We start from the raw sequence: 18,714 nt of genomic DNA on the forward strand, positions 1-18,714 counted from the left end.
CATTATTTCTGGGCACAGAAGCGTGGTTTACAATTGTTAGTGCAACAAGCAACCAGAGTGGTGGTAAAAGGATGGGAAAACAGTCATCTGAGCTCATATATCTTTCAAAACATGGTTTGCAAAGGCCAAATTGAACACTTAACAGTTCAATGAAAACAAAGGAGCTTTATCAAAAGTAAACAGGCCAGCGCTAGCACTGATTAAACTAACCAGTCACCGATGCCAGTAAAATATACAATAGCGCTGGGGGGGGGGGGGGCAGGGAATGCAGCCAGCTTGTGACTGATCAGTATAAACTTCCCCTCCCTGCCCCACAATGAACTGTGCTGTGTTCTGGTCTGGGGGTAGGGTCTCGTAATTTATTCCTCCCCATGCACACATAGACAAACACTCTTTTGCTGGAGCTGCCAAATTACCTAGTTCCAGGCTGGAGACTTTTGGGCCAGTTTTGGTTTTGAACTTGCATCCCAAAGCAGTGTGGGATTTGTAGTGCCTGATCCTGCCCATTGAAATCAGTGCTGAAAGGATGAGTTGACAGAAATCCAGGACAAACGTCTCTCCTAGAACTAGTTTGGGGTTGAATTATCGGCTAAATGCAGATGACTTGCAGGGTTTTGTTTTGGTTTTTTTTTAGTTCCCTGAGGAATGTGAGCAGGAGTTTCAGTCTCTACCTATTTAAATGCTATTGTGGACTACTGGATAACATTGGATTGCTTGTGTTTAAATGTGGCGAAACCTAAAATTTTGTGGCTTTCTACATCTGGAATATTGGGAACGCCTTTGTTCTTTTTGAATGATGGGGTACAATCTTTGGTTAAGAGTTTAGGGGTGTTATTGTATTCTTCATTGTCATTTCATTACCATATTGCAACTGTGGTAAAAAAAAAAAAACCCAAAAAACAATATATATATTTTTAAATTTATTTGGTACTGAGACTTCGAGATCTGTTATCTCCATTTGATGCAATGTTTTATGCTGCTGCATTTGGACCACTGTAATGCTTTGTTTTGTGGACTTCCTTGGAAGTTGTTAAGGACATTGCAGGTGGTACGTGTGTTTGGGGATATATCCAAAGGGAGCATGTTTCCCCGCTGTTTGTTGCCTTGCATTGGCTTCCGCTTTTTTTGAAGGATACAGTTTAAGATTGCAGTTTTGGTTTATAGGGCATTGCATCAAGAGTTGCCCTTGGTTGTTTCTGACCCGATTGCGTCTTGCAGTCTAAACAGTTGTTAGTGGTACAATCACTATGGCAGATACATCTGGCTTCAGTACAATCTTACGTAGTTTGTGTGGTAGGTCCTTGGTTGTGGAATTAGGGGGAAGCAGGGGGAAATGGGTAGGGCTCGTGGAGATCCAGTGGACATAGTTTACTTGGACTTCCAGAAAGCGTTTGACAAGGTTCCGCATGCAAGGCTTATGAAAAAGCTACTGAGCCATGGAATAGGAGGAGAGGTGCACAGATGGATTGGCAAATGGCTAGAGAACAGAAGGCAGAGGGTTAGCATAAATGGGCAATTTTCGGATTGGGGGAGAGTGACTAGCGGCGTGCCCCAGGGTTCGGTTCTTGGGCCTATCTTGTTTAATATTTTTATAAATGACCTTGAAGAGGAAACAACATGCAATATAACAAAGTTTGCAGATGATACAAAACTATGTCGGGTGGTTGGCTCTATAGGGGACTGCGAGGATCTCCAGAAGGATCTAAACCAGCTGGAAACTTGGGCGAAAAAGTGGCAGATGAATTTTAACATAGACAAATGCAAGGTGATGCATCTGGGAAAGAAAAACAAAGTACATGAGTATAAGATGATGGGCGTGACATTAGCCAAATACGAACAAGAAAGGGATTTGGGGGTACTGATAGACAGAACCCTAAAGCCTTCGGCTCAATGTGCGGCGGCGGCGAAGAAAGCAAACAGGATGTTGGGCATGATTAAGAAGGGGATCACGAGTAGATCGGAAGAGGTCATAATGCCACTTTACAGAGCAATGGTCAGACCTCACTTGGAATACTGTGTCCAACACTGGTCTCCATACCTTAAGAAGGATATAACTCTGCTGGAGAAGGTGCAGAGACGAGCCAAGGGTATGGAGAATTTGAGCTACAAAGAACGCCTCAGAAAACTGGGACTATTCACCCTCGAAAAGAGAAGATTGAGAGGGGATTTGATAGAGACCTTTAAAATATTAAAAGGATTCGATAAAATAGATCAGGAAACAGCACTACTAACATTTTCTGAGGTGACACGCACAAGGGGTCATAGCCTGAAACTGAGTGGCAGCAGGCTTAGGACAAATGTTAGGAAGTTCTGTTTCACCCAGCGAGTGGTTGGCGCTTGGAACGCTCTCCCGGAGGAAGTCGTGGCGCAAGTTGGATGCACACCTTCTGTCAAATTGTATTGAGGGATACGGGGAATCCCGGTCTCCAAAAAGGAGTACCTAAATGGGCCGCCGCGTGCGCGGATCGCTGGACAGGATGGACCTCGGTCTGATCCGGTGAAGGCATTTCATGCCCAGTGGGGCCCGGGCACTGCACGTACTCAGAGAGAAAAAAAAAAAAAAAATCTCTCTGAGCTATTGGAGAGCTTATCCACAAATTGGGAGCTGTTGGGACAACACCCATATGTGGCTGACTATCCTGCTGTCCACGGAGAAGTTATGGATACAGTTAAGGGGAATGGTTAATCTGCTAGCTGGATTGGAGGGCAGAGGAGTAAGGTTAAGGATTGAAGGCTATATCAAAAAGGTTGATTTTCAGTCTGCTTTTAAACAAGGGAAGGGGTTTGACGGACAAACTTGGGTAATTTATTCCAGGCATAGAGGGCAGCTAGATGAAAGGAACAAAGTCTGGAACTGGCAGTGGAGGAGAAGGGCAAAGCTAAGAGCGACTTATCTGAGGAACGGAGTTCTCTGGGAGGGGAACCCCGGTAGGGACAGTCGGCCCTTTTGTCAGCTGGGAGCAGAGGTAAGCAGCAAGAATCTTAAAATCTACAAGTTCTGAGTTACATACAAACCCGACTTAAGAACAGCTTTAAAAACGTAACTCGGGAACTGCCTGTAGAAGAGGTAATCAGGCAGGAGAAGAAAATGAGATGAAAAGATTACTCTTAAACCAAGATAAGAAGTCTTGGCAAACACTGTCCAAGTCATAAAGCAATGGAAACCAATCCAAATCAGCCAAAGAAGAATGGAATGCGTACTGTAAGAAACATGCTGGTATGTGGGTCTCAATAGTGCTGAATGTGTCTGTCCAAACAGAGGACGTGAGGAATTGCAGAGAGTCCACCAATAGGATTACCAGACGTCCAGGAAAATCGGGCAACTCTGTCTGCCAGTAGCCATCAGGTACCCGGACGCTCTGGCCTGCTGTGACCAGACTCTGGGGAGCTGCTCTGGGTTTGAAACCCAGTTCTTGTGAAACCGGGCACGGGCAGGGTTGTGGCTTCCTTATGTAACTGCAGTTCTCCAAAGACAAGCAGGCTAACTCAGGGGGGGGGAGATTCTCAAAACTCTAAAGGGGGTCGCAAAAGCGGTTCCAGACGATTTAGCGTTCATGCATTTTAACGGCGGATTATCAAAATGGTGGTCTTTTCTGAGCTTCCTAGCAGTCTCTGGCTCTGCCAGGCAAATGTATTACAACGAGGTCATGAATATTTAAATGAGCACTTCAAGCGATTCTTCAGACAGCAGGGACACTCCTGTACCTGCTTCCTTGTGCAATCAGGAACATCATGTACTCCATTAAAGTCCACTGTTTATTTCCTTGTGTGCTGGTGTTAATGTGACTCCTTTTTCCAAACATCTCCTGTGAGCTTGAGGCAGGCAGTCTGAGAACAACATCGTCCTCCTCCCATAGCATCTTGGCAGCTTGACCTGTTATGGAGAAGGCAGGAAGTGCTAAACCTGGAACAAATCTCTCTCGGACTTCAGCCATTCGGCCCAGCATCCTCTTTGATGGTGCCTTGTCCAAGTCACAAGCACTCAGCAGGATCATAAGGAACATATCTCGTTAATTACATTACAATGTCAGCAGATATAAACAGTGGCTTTCTCAAGACCCACATGGTTTAGGATTACCAGACGTCTGGATTCACCTGGTCATGTCCTCTTTTTAGAAGAATGTCTGGGCGTCCGGGCACTTTGTCTGGGTTTTGAAAAGCTTCCAGTTCGGGACCGCGTCAGGAGGGCATCTGCGCAGGTGCAGACGCAGCGTGGCGATACCATGCGCGCACGTGTGTGACATCGTCGCGTCTCACCTTCGCCTGTGCAGGTCCCTCCCGACGCGGCTCTAAGCACGAGAACAGGTTGAAGGGGGCGGGGCTGAGACGGAATGGGACGTGACTTGGACAGAACAGGGCGGGGCTGGGTAGAACTGGGCGGGCCTGGGGGTGGGGCCATGGGTCCAGATTTTACAATAACACCGGACAACAAAGTTATTGCTTTTTCAACACTTTCAGGTGTATCTTACAGATTTTGGGCTGCTGATCACGAAAATCACGTTTAAAATGACTTATTATGAGCCATTTTATCCAAAAAGTACATTTTTACAGTTTCTTGTTATACTTTAAGTCTAATGCAATTAATAACTGATGCCAAGATTAAGGAAGATATTTTTGTTGGTCCACAGATTAGAAATGTCATCAATGATGAGAGATATGAAGATCTTAGTCGGACCAGAGAAAATCGCCTGGAAAGCATTCAAGAATGTCGTTGAGAATTTTCTTGGCCGTTATAGAGCACCAAAATATATTCAACTGGTTGACAAACTTCTTACAGCATACAAAACCACGAAGTGTAACATGTCACATTCACACTTGGGCTTCTTCCTCACCAATGTTGCTGCAGTCAGCGATGAACATGGCGAAAGGTTTCACCAGGACATTGCCACTATGGAAAAAAGATATCGGGGCAACTGAAGTCCATCAATGCTGGACACTGCAATGAAATGCACCGGACACCAAGTACAAATGAAAATCAGCAGGAAAATACTTTTAGCCACGGCAAAAACTATCACAGCATATCAGAAACTTTGCGCATTAAAACATGTCAATTAAAGATACCATCGTGTTTCCCAAAATTCCTACATGATACAGTCAGTGGGAAATTATATTTGCATTTATTTTGAAAGGGAGTCAATCATAATTTGTCATCCACTGTCAGCCCTTGTGTTATTATTATAAGGGACAGAAATTGTTATTATATCAGGTTCATCTTCTCGGTGGATGCAAGCTGAATGTAAGAGCAGACCGAGGCAGTGAATCCACTTGAGCTGCTGGTCCAAATGCAGATCCGACAGCTAAGCACAGTTCTTTTCTGCCCTGGTTCTTGGAACGGCAGTGTGGACTTGGGCTGTCCCTGAAGGGGAGGGATAACGAAGGATCCAGCCCTAGGGCAGCTCAGGAGGAGGTGCTGGGATGCTCAGTAGTGAAAGGCAAAGCTGGTGCCAAAAAGATAAATTTCAGTTAGTCCAGCCATCAGCCCAGAGAGGGAGACCGTTTTGCTTCTTTGCTTATCAGGTAACACTTCATAGGCACCAGCACAAACTTGGAAGCATGTGGCTGACTATCCTGCTGTCCACGGAGAACCTACGTTACAGGTAAGTAACAAACACTTTACCTTCCAATGCTTACAAGAAGGAAGCCAGAAGTACGGAGTAAATGATTAAGGACTCCAGCTGCCAGTGTGGTCAGCAGCACAGGGGGGGTGTTCAGCGACTCTAGCTGTGCAGGGATGTGCAGTGTGCCCAGTTAACTTAATGGTGAACAGAGAAGAAGGAACAAATACGAGTATGGCGTGGATACAATCCCTGGAAGGCTTCCTTTGGGACTTGAGCTGCTGACAGTTCTCTCAAAGGCTAGGCAGTAAAAGACTGACCGTCATCTTTTCTCCGCCACTTCTTCTTTGCTGTCTCTTCTCTTTTTTATTTCTTTACCCTGTCCCTCCCTCCTCCTTTCTTACAGACTCCCTCCATTCTCTACTCTCTTAATGCTCATGGTCCTGGCTAAAAGAGAGAGAGAGAAAAAAAAATCCCTTTTTTATTGAGACTGCAATTCTGCCTCGTCACCTCCTGTTTTAATATGGCAAATATAGATAAAACAACTAACATGTTTCCCCAAAAATAAGACCGGGTCTTATATTAAATTTGGCTTCATAAAACACATTAGAGCTTATTTCAGGGGATGTCTTATTTTTTTTATGTACAAAAATCATCTCTCCCTTCCTCTCCTCCACCCCAATTATTTCTTTCCTTTCACTCCTCCCCCATCATGTGCAGCATTTTCCCTCCCCTCTCACCCATCCTCTTGTGCAGCATCTTTCTATCCCTCCCTCCCATCCCCCTGTGCAGAACCCCACTGACCCTCCCACTGTGAGACTGACATACCATACCTCCAAGGCCTCCAAAAACGGCAGTGCTCTGAACGGCCTGCTTTGCAGCCTTCCCTCTGCTGTGTCACTGGTGACACAGCAGAGGGAAGGCCCCGGCGAGGAAGGCCACAAAGCAGCATTCAGAGCGCTGCTGCTGCTTTAGGAGGCCTTGGAGCAGAGGTATGTCAGGTCTTACTGGGGTGGGTGGGGGGGGGGGGGTCGTTGAACTGACAAGTTTGATTTTTGGGGCAAATCAGGCAGCATTAAGTGTCAGGGATGGAGTCAAGTCTTATTTTCGGGGAAACACAATAGAAGCTGTATTCATGCTGTGTAAGTATCAGTATAGTGTATAAGTATAAGTATAGGAAGTGACGTCAGAGGGAGAGCTGACGGGGTCACGAGGAGCACATTGTAGACTGTTACGAGCAACAACTTCAACTAGAGGTACGGGGAAGGGAAGGAGGGGGCGCGCGTGGCAGGCAGGAGCAGGGAGGGGTGCCTCTCACCCTCGCTATGCCACTGTGTACATTAAACACACAAGAGATGGCCCCCTGCTCAGAAGAGCTTACAATCTATGACAGACACGCAGGACACAGAGTGGTTCAATATATACTGTTTATGAAGGGGGGACACAAAGGGAAGAAGTAGAGAGGTTAGGTGAAACAGACGTGGAGGGACATAGTCAAAAGAAATGTCTAAGTCCGATTTGGATGTAGGGCACTAGTCGCCCAAAATTGGCAGTGGCAAAATGTCCATTCTCGAAACGTACGTCCAAAAGATTTTATTTTTTTTTGAAACTCATCTATCCATATGTCCAGGTATTTGATCATCCAGACCGCCACTACGTCTATCTTTATTCCACATTCTCATCCAAATATTTGTCCAAGTGTCAAATGCCCAGAACAGGACCTGGATGCAGGAAGGGCCAGCAATGTGATGGACTGGTCACCCAGACAAGGCAAAGAGCAGTGGAGCACCTTACAGGGTGCTCTAAACTTCACAAAAAGGGTGCCACATAAACACCTCACCAGAACTCCCTTATAGGTCATGGTGAGCCCCCCCCCACACAAAATACCCACTATACCCACCTGTCTAGAACCCCAATAGCCCTTATGTTTCAAGTTGCAAGTTTAATAAATTCTTTGATTTGATGGCAAAATCATATTTCGAATAACAAATAACAAATCGAATAAAAATAATAAAATCCACATACATCACATAAAATACTACTAGACATTAATACATTAGAGAAAAGGGCAGTATGAAATACAATATTAAAAAATAAAACAGTAAATAAAATCGGGTATAGTTTTAATATACACAGGATGGGAAACAAGTACCCACATATTTCAAAGAACAGATTCCACCTATTTCCACCTTATGGCTGCAGGTGGCACCCATATGGCAGTACAGTAGGGTTCGGGGGTATTTGTTTTGGAAGGGCTTACATTTTGCAACATAAATGTAGTAGATAGAGGCTTATGGGCCTGGGTCCTCCTCTCTATGGTTCACTAGCCCACCCCCCCAGACTATTTAAGCTACCTCTGTGCAGCTCTACTAGGCTGATGTTCTGGAGGCAGATATGTACGTTTTTATTCCGATTTTTATGGCGGTGTGAGGGGGGGTCAGTGATCACTGGGGGAGTATGTGGGGGTCTGTAGTTTGTGTCTTCAGTGGCTGTTTTGGTTACTTTGGATACCTTCTGGGCACTTTGATCTGTTTTAGATCGCCTTAGTCACAACATATAAGTTCCGTCCAGGCAGCCTTGTAAATCTTTTGGTTATCCCCTGCAGTACGACTAAGTCTAGGTCGGCCCACATCCCACCCTAACCACTTCTTCAAAAATGCCCCTTTCAGCTCTGGGCGCACAGTGGCATTCAGAGACCTAAAAGGACCCTGGATACGTCTGAAAAGCCATTTTGATTATCGGCACTTGGAAGACCTGTCTTTTAGATCGTCCAAGTGCCGACTTGGGCGGGATTTTAGACATATTTTGGGTTTGATTATGAGCCCCATGGTATATTACAAGTTGGAAGTATTAGATATGGTGGGTTCTAATGATAATCGGTACAGCAGCATCTAATTTATTTAAGCTTCACACGGGAAGAACAGCTAAGGAAGGGGGAACTTTTAAAATGGTTCAAAAGTGGACCAGCAGCTGTTTCCTTATAAATTAAGTATTGCTTTTCAGATGACCTCATGGCTCAGAGCTGCAAAACCCTGTGATGTGACCTCTGCTCTCTTTGCAGTCTGCAGTCACATTAGAGAAAGGGGAGATGATATCTTTGCGTAACCTTCCAGTTCTATGCTGTTTATGGCTAAAAGGATCTGAGATAATCTCAGGAAATGCAAATTAACAAGTTATCCGGTTCTGATTTTATAAAAAATGTATCAAATAGAGGCGTTTTCATAAATTTTCTAAAGTGTTTATAAGACACAGCATCAACTAAGAGCTGGCTAAATTCCTTGTCTCTGATTGCTGCCTGAAAAGAGCTTAGCCTATCAAAGTATCTTTTACAGCGACAATTCTTAACAGAAGGAAAGGAGAAGTATGTCAGAATGCGTTGAGAACATAAGAAAAGCCTTAATGGGTCAGCCCAATGGTCCAATAGCCCGTTCTCACAGTGGCCAATCCACTAGTAACTGGCCAAAACCCAAGGAGTAGCAACATTCCATGCTACCGATCCAGGGCAAGCAGTGGCTTCCCCCATGTCTTTCTCAATAACAGAATATGGACTTTTCCTCCAGGAATTTGTCCAAACCTTTCTTAAAGCCAGCTACGCTATCCTCTGGCAACGCGTTCCAGAGCTTAACTATTCTCCGAGTGGAAAAATATTTCCTCCTATTAGTTTTAAAAGTATTTCCTTGTAACTTTCATCTCCCCTAGTCTTTGTAATTTTTGACGGAGTGAAAAATCGATCCACTCGTACCACTAAATAATCCGCAGTGAGGCCAAACAGCACTTTGTAGCACAGTAGTCCAAATTTAAAAAATGACCCTGGCCTCAATCGGAAGCCAGTGCAGTCTACGATCTAATTTTTTTTTCAAATTGAAAATCAGCCTTACGGCCGTATTCTGGATCAGTCGCAGTCTGTGGAGATTATGTTTATTAAAATCTTTATATACCGCATACACAGCCAAAAGAGGATCAAAGCGGTAATACAGTCAACACTATGAAAAGAACTCCATTTAAATAGTACCATAGCAAATGACGGCAGATAAAGACCTGAGTAGTCCATCCAGTCTGCCCAACCATACACGCTCCATAAATTAATTTAGTTTACATGGTCTTTTTTCTTAGATATTTCTGGGCCGGAAACCCAGAGCCCTGCCTGGTACTGTGCATAGGTTCCATCAAAGCTCACTCCAGCCCATCTTAACCATCCCAGCCATCGAAGCCCGTACTCAACTGAATGTCCATATATGGGACACAGATCTTGCAAGCCGATGAAGCCCTATTGCTCAATGAAATTAAGCACCGGTTTTGGTGCCAAACTTAGAATCAGGGCCTTATTGCTTTTAATTTGTAGTATGAGTGTCTTGGCTGAATGTTGACTTTCCGGTCTTAATCTGGAGTTCTTTTCCTGACTTTTGTTTTTATTGATATGTATGTTCACCACTCTGGCCTGTATTCTGGTATATCAAATGCAAAATAAACATAATGAAATGGCTACGCCTTATACAAACAATGAAAAAAGTTTCATTAATGTTGATAGCTTGCAAGAAATGTCTTCTTCCTATAATCTGAGTAAATAAATTATTAGTGGAAGGCAAATTTGTTTCTCTTTTCATACACATCTTGGACTTACAGAAGTCTGGGAAGAAGATCTGGAAATTACTAACGAAACAGTAAACTGGGAATATTTTTGGTATAAGGTCAACAGGCCTATGCAATCGCAATATGGACTCCAGTTAGAAAATGGAGAATGAATATTGCGATATCAAACTTTGCTGGCTTTGTAAACAAATAATGGCGCTTGAGCTCATATGATGTATTAATACCTTCGGGCAAATGATTCGGTCAATTATCCAAAAAATTCCCATCATCTTATGTTCAGCATATCCTTTCTGGGGGTCTGGACAGCTTTTCAAAACCTGGCATTTTGTTTGGGATTTGAAAAGCCCCCTCAATTCGTGTCTCAATGCGCGGACTTCCTCCCTGTCCGACAAGAGCAGACGGTGGGGGGGGGGGGCGGAGCTAGGGAGGGACTGGGGCGGGATTAGGGCAGAACTGGGCCGTCTTGGGGGGGCGGGTCTAGGGGGATCCAGATTTTCCAATTGGATCGTCTGGCAACCCTAATCCTTCTTTACAATTATGATCCGCAACAGTCTTTATTTGACATATTAATAGCACTTGCAATCCAAATGATTCTTGGTTGTTGGAAGAATGGCACAAATCTGAATATCTTTTGGTGGCGTGCAATTTGTTTCATCTATAAATACGAACTTAAGGCTGCAGAGAAAAATGATATCATAAAATTTGTAAGATTTGGAAACCTCTTGAAACTTATCTTTCATGATTAAATATACTATCTCATCAACGGGTGTTATGATTGTGTTTCTGTTGATTATAATTGTAGTATTACTTCCCTTCTGACAATGACATAGTTTTATTGATATGTTACATTTTATGTAGTTCTCTTTAGTTGTATTTTGTTATTAAAAAATCAATAAAATGTTTGAACTGAAAACTGTGACCAGTTCAACCCATTTTAAGGGGAAAGGAAGGGTGGGGGGGCAGAAGAAATGGACTTTATGACATCCCTAAAAATCTCTCTCTAAATTCCTTTGAATAGCTGATGTCTTACTCTGCGTGGAATGAATTGTTGCATGTCCTTTTGGGTCAAGGTCACATTCCATGTTCCTTGCACAAACATCTTCACAAACTCCCCCCAGCGCAGGCTGTCCGCCAGGAATCCATCAAATAGTAGGAAGCCAGTGAACTCCTCCTACACCTCTAAACCACAGCATTCCCCGACCAGCTGTAATAATTAACGCAGTTCACCACCGGACTCTACAGCGACTGGAATTGTAAGGGGGTGTGGAAAACACTAGTAGGATGGCATTTTGAACAGAGGGTAAGCATGAGACAGCAGAAGAGTCTTTTTTTCTAGAAATAAGCTCTTAATAACATCAGCTACTGGGTCATAGAAGGGATGCTTTGTGACCTGCAGAGCCTTTATATCAAATCCCAGTCTTTGTCTTTATGAATACAGATTCAGATGTCCGAACTGGACTGCATCATTTGAATGTCATCAGTAAGCGAGGTGGAGCTTCTGATCCAGTTTAACTGAGCTGCATTGCAATCAAAGACTCACCTGTCCCGGCTACTAAGCTCCTCGGCTTGGATCACCGTCTCCACTTTCTGAACAGCGCCGCTTACTAAAAAAAGTTGCCCTTCAATGTACAATGTGGGGAGTGTTTGTTGCAATGGTTAGAGCTACAGCCCCAGCACCCTGGGGTTGTGGGTTCAAATCCCGCACTGCTCCTTGTGACCCTGGGAAAGTCACTTAATCCCGCTTCACAAAACAGGTCCTAATGAAAGAGGAAACTTATCTATTCCAACAATATACCTCTTCTGATTCACATTATTCACTGGATAGTTTAATTAAGAAAGTGCTATTAATTATAGAAAAGCCTCAGATCCCCGCACACCACCAGAGCAAATTTTGTGGCAGTGCTAGAAAGGGACGTTACTTCATAGGCTAGAAAAAGTCACTTAATCCCCCAGTGCCCTAGGGGGCGATAGAGTGGGAGCCCGTCAGGACAGATAAGGAAAAATGCTTGAGTACCTGAATAATTTGACATCCACATGTAATTGTAGGATATGCAGAATATAAATAAATATAATAAAAAAATACAAGTTTGGGAATTTAATAAAAAGAAGTGATGCAGGGTCTCAAGTTAACCAAAGGGCTTTTCACGCTACAGAAATGTTTGATTCATTGCATTTCCTTCCAGTTCAGGACGGGCATAGAGCGTTGGTATAGGAGACAAAGGTACCATGGACTCAGACCAGGACCCCCATTTATCACCTAGGGAGCCTGCTGGACTTTTCTCCCAGGGGAGCTCAGAACGGTACTCAACATTTTCCCCTATCTGTCCCAGTGGGCTCACAATCTATCTAATGTTCTAGGGGCAATGGGGGGATTAAGTGAATTGCTCAGGGTCACAAGGAGCAGCATGGGTTTAAAACCACAACCTCAGGGTGCTGAGGCTGTAGCTTTAACCACTATGCCACTGATTCAGGTATAGCTGGGAATATCTTAGTGGTATGGATGACACCAGTCTGACTCTGGTCTGTAAAATCACAGTAAAGGTTGGAGCATCTCAATGTGTTTTGCAGTACAAGCTACATCTCAGCAAGTCTTTCAGTATGTTGTATTATGTAGTATCTAAAACATTGCCCCCCTCCCACCACCAAAAAAGAAGAAAAAATAGAATAAAATGAAAAATTGTATATAGAACATGGGAAATTAAAACAGACATTTTTGGCTTGCAAACCTCTTTACTGTATGCAACATCTTTATTTCTCTTTCTTCATTTTTAGAATTTTGGATCAAAAATGCAAAGTTTACCAAAATGGTTTCACTGAACGAAGCCTGGCTACAGCTGTGTCTTATGCTCATTAGACTGCTGGAAAGCATCAAATGTGAAGGACCCTGCATCATCTCTGCCAACAGAAAGATGGCTGGGTGCTCAGGCAAGGGACTGAGACAGGTACCTGAGGGGCTGCCCCCCCCACTGGAACGTTTGGATCTATCCTACAACAGACTCCAGCAAGTAACGGGCAAAGACTTTTCAACCTTGTCCAATCTGCAGGTTTTGAATTTAGGTTTCAACAACATTTCAGTGATTGAGGACAATACTTTCATATTTAATGTTCTTCTGGAGGAACTCAGCATTTTCAACAATTCTTTATCTGAAATTCCTATATTGGCTCTGAGGCCTCTGAGAAATCTGAAAAAATTGGATATGTCCAATAATCTGTATAATTATTCGACCCTTGACAAGGATTTTCACACCTTCCACGGCCTCAAGGACCTCTCCATGGGAGGACCAATGATCAGAGTGGTTTATCAGAATGATTTCTTACCTCTGAAATACATTCCTTTGCAAAGATTTGCTCTGAAAACTACTTCCAGCCTGGCACATTATGAAGCAGGAGCACTCACTGTGCTCAACACCAGCGCTCTTTGGTTTGATATTGCCTTGGACACCAATGCTAAGGCCCTTCTGGAAATCCTAAGGGATCTGCGGAACAAATCCCTGGCATATCTCCGCTTCCGAAATCTGTTCGAGTTCACCTATTACACCGATTCCTTGGACCTGTTTTCTGGACTGGCAGACATCAATGTAAGGACACTTGTTTTCTTTCGTGGCAAATTCAATGAAAACCTTCTGCGCTTGGCTTTGTCGAATGTACAGAAGTCTCCAATCACCAACCTGGCTTTAATATCCATCGATTTTGCCCGGTCATTGAATTCTTCAATTTCCAGTATCAGTATCAATAGCTTGACCTTGAATAACCTGATTCTGATGGATATTAGTAACCCTGATGTCCTTAGGTTTGACTGGACTTTCACATGGTTTAGCCAGGTAACCAACCTGTCCATCACCAATGTCAACTTCAACTTTGTCCCCTGTGATGCTTGGGATGAAATGAAAAATGTGGTTCTTCTGAACGTGTCCAATAACCGTCTGAAAGAAAACAACATCTTCAATCCAGCATGTTTATACCAAAACATAGTCCCCAAAATGGAAATGTTCATTGCTAGCAACAACCAGCTGATCAGCCTGAAAGCTGTTGCTCTTCTGACTACCAGTTGGCCTAAACTTACCTATGTCAATCTTGGCTATAATTCTCTTGGAGCTCTCAATGAGTCTTGTGTCTGGAATCCATCAATCACCACCTTTATCCTACACCATAATTTTGTCAACACAAATGTATTCAAATGCCTGCCTACAAGTCTAGAGTATCTGGACATGTCCAACTCCCAGTTAGATCGGTTGGATATGGAATACTTTAGCCAGACCCAGAACCTAAGGGAACTTTGGCTTAGCAGTAACAAAATAAAATTTATCCCTTCCAACTGGAAGAGTCTCAACCTTCAAGTGCTGGCAGTAGATGGCAATTCCTTTGGTGTCATCAGCACCAACTCCTTTGATAACATGCCTGAGTTGACTATGCTGCAGGCAGGGAACAACCCATATCACTGCACTTGTGATCTCAACAGCTTTATCAAAAAGACACTGCAAAATGGCCAACCCAGGCTCCTGGACTGGCCTGAGGACTATACCTGTTATCACCCTCAAGCCCTCCTTGACACAAGGGTAGAGCTATTCTCTCCCGGCCAACTTGAGTGTGATATCAGTTTAGTTGTTGCAATTTCTGTTTCTGTGACAGCCGCTCTAGTCATCCTATGTATGTTGCTTTGCTGGAAGTTTGACATTCCTTGGTATCTGAAAGCAACTTGCCAGATTGTGCAGGCCAAGTACCGCTCTCGCCAGGACACCTCGACCAGGACTTATACATACCATGCTTTTGTCTCCTACAGCCATTCAGATGCTGACTGGGTAAGGGGGGAACTTCTTTACCGCCTGGAAAACTCAAGCCCCCCTTATAGTATCTGCATCCATGAGAGGGATTTTCTGCCAGGCAAGTGGATAATAGACAATATTATTGAAAACATTGAGATGAGCCAGAAGGTCATCTTGGTGCTCTCCCGGAACTTTGTAAACAGCGAGTGGTGCAACTATGAGCTCTACTTCGCTCATCAGCGAGCCATCGGCCATGCATTCGAGGATGTCATCCTTGTAGTCAAGGAGACTATCAGCTTGGATTCCCTGCCAAGCAAATTCTGCCGTCTACGGAAGATGCTCAGCAACAAGACATACCTAGAATGGCCTGCAGAGCCCAATCGCCAGCCATTTTTCTGGATGCAGCTGAAAAATGTTTTAGGAAAAGCCTCAGTGGGGGTGAGCCCACAGGGTGGCTTCTCTCTGGTGAATAAGAGTGTGGTTGTTGACCTTCCTACAATCTCTGGGAACATGGACTCTTCTGTTGACTGTTTGCCTTCTGGCTTCTCCCCAAACCTACCTTAAAGATGTCACAGTATTAAATATGGAACACATCAATACTTGGCTCGTTTACTTCCATGCCTCGAGCCTCTTTCTAGTGTTACGATGTTTGAGGATTTTCTGTATCAGGTGACCAAGCATTGTGATACAGAAAACTACACATAGGAAGTTGGATTCGTCATAGATTGCACATGTGTAAACTGGTGTTGACAAGAGTGCTCTGAGCATTGATCTTGTAATTTGATGTTGAATTCTGTTGGATTATGATTTGGGGGTCATGACTGGTGTCTGCTTCTTTTTGTAAACAGGCCAGTCCCGGTCAAGCCTGGCTGTGTGATATTCCAACTAGTACTCAAGATTGCTCGTAGCATTTTTAGAATGCAGCTTCAAAATCCCCTGCTCTGAAAATCTTACATTCTAAGAGAATACCTGAGGTAATGGGCAAACTCCATTAATGTAGATGAGGTCCAACTTTGGCATTCATCTATAGAGGATAAATTACACAGTTTTAATCACAGAAGAGACAGGACGTGTCAAAAGGCTTTTTCTCAAAGGCGCCCTTTATAAAAAGAAGGGTGAAAACTCTCCATTATGGGAAGGAAAAGTTCTTGTTAGTGTGAAATATATTGCTTTAGGGGAACAAAAAAGTGGGAAAAGGGCTCCCGTCCATTTGTGGGGTGAACCGACACTCACGGTCTTTTGTATGCTTTGCGGGAGAACCTAGCCTTGTTGTTCAATTGGATTGGACTCCCAGAAGAGGGTTATCATTAACCGAAACACGGATTTACAAACTGATTTGCATCATTTTTTTTTATTTGCGAGGACTTTTATTGAATTGAATTGTTTTTATTATGAAGACTTTTATTAAACTTTTACATCAAAAGCATCGGTTCCACAGCCTTGCTTGTTGTTCCAAAGTATTTGGTTACATTTCCTTAATGTTACAGGTGGCCAGGCAATGCTGTTTATCTTTATTTTGTAACCTTTACAGGAATATGCAACATAGTAGGTAAAAACACTTTGCCCGACAGTATGATGCGGGATTTACTCTTACTGGAACATTGGTCCTCGACTTGACAGCTAAGCTTCGATGCTAAAAAATGTAAGGTCATGCACCTTGGCAGTAGAAATCCGTGCATAACTTACACCCTAAATGGTGAGACCGTAGCTAGGACTACAGCGGAACAAGATTTATGAGTGATCATTAGTGAACATATGAAAACTGCCAATCAAGTGGAGAAGGCTTCTTCCAAGGCTAGACAAATGATGGGTTGTATCCGCAGAAGTTTCGTCAGCCGGAAGCCCGAAGTGATAATGCCATTGCACAGATCCATGGTGAGACCTCATCTGGAATATTGTGTACAATTCTGGAGGCCACATTACCAAAAAGATGTGCTGAGAGTTGAGTCGGTTCAACGAATGGCCACCAGGATGGTCTCGGGACTCAAGGATCTCCCATATGAGGAAAGGCTGAGTAAATTGCAGCTATACTCACTCGAGGAACGTAGAGAGAGAGAGGAGACATGATTGAGACGTTTAAATATATCACGGGCCGTATCGAGGTGGAAGATAATATCTTCTTTCTTAAAGGTCCCACGGCCACAAGAGGGCATCCGCTGAAAATCAGAGGCGGGAAATTTCATGGTGACATCAGGAAGTATTTCTTCACCAAAAGGGTGGTTGATCATTGGAATGAACTTCCACTGCAGGTGATCGAGGCCAGCAGCGTACCAGATTTTAAGAGAAGATGGGATAGGCATGTTGGATCTCTTGGGGGGTGAAGTTGGGAGGTGGGTCATTAGAGTGGGCAGACTTGATAGGCTGAGACCCTTTTCTGCTGTCATTTTCTATGTTTCCATGTAACTATGAGCAGGATGCTGCAGTCCAATGGACTGCAATGGACTGCAATGACATGCTAGACATGCCCTATATTAGATGCTGCATAAAATTTGCATTTACCACTTGTTAATTTCTTGTATTAAGGGGTGGTAGCTGTAAGGTTGCCATGTTAGTCCATGTGAATGCAATGAAAAAAAGGATAAGCAAAATGTTAAAACCTTCAAAATATAAGGTACTCTGGGGTTTCTAAGTCATTATGAGCCAAAGGTACTCTGCCTGTCACCTTCTGTTCACCTATCAACCTTCCTCTTTCAAACCATCCTTGCGACACTCCTTATGATCCACTGAGAAAGATGACTATAACACCCAAAAGCTAGGGTTATGTTCATTGAACAATGTAATTTTTATACATTTTGGAATTTTTTTTCTTTTGAGGAGGTGGGGGAGGGGAACCCACTGACTCAATCCTGGGACTGGTTTGGTCCTCCTCACATGCATGACGATTGATTTATGATTTCAGCTTTAAGAACTAGCCTGGGGTTGGAGGGTAAAACCAAAACTGGATCCATCTGTGCCTGGCACCTGGAACGGGCTGCTAACCATAAAACCTATCATTAGGTGGACGAGGGAGCAGGGAAGGAGTAAAGCCAAGGCTACTGTCTTCGCTGCTCATAAACAACACAAAGCCCATTGCGAAAGAGTGAGGGATTTAAGTTTGGGATATAAAATCCAGTGTCTTATAAACAGAAACATGGGATGCCTGAGGGCTGACTCACTAAGGCACACAGAAAGTCTGCAGGGTGTGAGATGATAGCGTTTCTGCCATCTGTCCCCTCATGAATTTTAAGAGCTTATTCCTGCTCTTTATGAGTTTCAGATATAAGGTGCAGGAGTTTGACAGGGAATGGGTTAGGAACATCCTTTGGGTGAGCCAGAAAAGTATGCGTTTACCTTCTGTTCCATGACAGTAATTTGCGTAGACTGTAAAAAAAAATCTGGCCATTGGCATTTAAATTTGCTCCAGGGGGCAGGTGTGCTGGCTAATTGCTTGCGATTCAGGAGGCGATTGTGCTGACCTCTTGTTTAAAACCAACTAAAAATATAAAAAAGAAAAAAAAAAAAAGAGTAATTTTCTTGGTCCTTACCTGGCTCTTTCCGAATGTCCCATTTCATGAAATCCAGAGCAGACCAATGATATCAAGGAAACTGCAATTTATTAGATAAGCCAAACCCGACATGGCCACGTTTCGCCCTCAGGCTGCATCAGGGGAAAATTGCTAAAAGGGGAAGAAAAGACATCACTCCCCCTTCTTTTGAGGCAAATCGCTCTCATGTTCACAAAATCAAGCTGGATTCCAAAAGCCAAGGTGACACCTTTCTCTTCCTGCATGAACTTGGCTTTTGGAATCCGACTTGATTTTGTGGAC

The 18,714-nt window shown here is 43.7% G+C and overlaps 1 protein-coding gene across 2 annotated transcripts; it reads left to right on the forward strand.

Annotated features, from left to right (window-relative positions):
• Window positions 1-5,435: 5,435 nt before the first annotated feature.
• On the forward strand, window positions 5,436-16,334 carry LOC117350471 (toll-like receptor 2). Of its 2 annotated transcripts, XM_033924765.1 has the most exons (3): window positions 5,436-5,597; window positions 11,164-11,445; window positions 12,918-16,334. In XM_033924765.1, exon 3 carries the CDS (start codon window positions 12,950-12,952, stop codon window positions 15,470-15,472), a length of 2,523 nt encoding a protein of 840 aa, XP_033780656.1. In that variant the 5' UTR covers window positions 5,436-5,597; window positions 11,164-11,445; window positions 12,918-12,949; the 3' UTR covers window positions 15,473-16,334. The 2 variants fall into 2 exon arrangements, with proteins under 2 accessions (XP_033780656.1, XP_033780654.1); XM_033924763.1 differs by lacking the exon at window positions 11,164-11,445.
• The last annotated feature ends 2,380 nt before the right edge of the window (window positions 16,335-18,714 follow it).

This window comes from Geotrypetes seraphini, chromosome 16 (genome assembly GCF_902459505.1).
Source record: "Geotrypetes seraphini chromosome 16, aGeoSer1.1, whole genome shotgun sequence".
Classification (NCBI taxonomy): domain Eukaryota; kingdom Metazoa; phylum Chordata; class Amphibia; order Gymnophiona; family Dermophiidae; genus Geotrypetes; species Geotrypetes seraphini.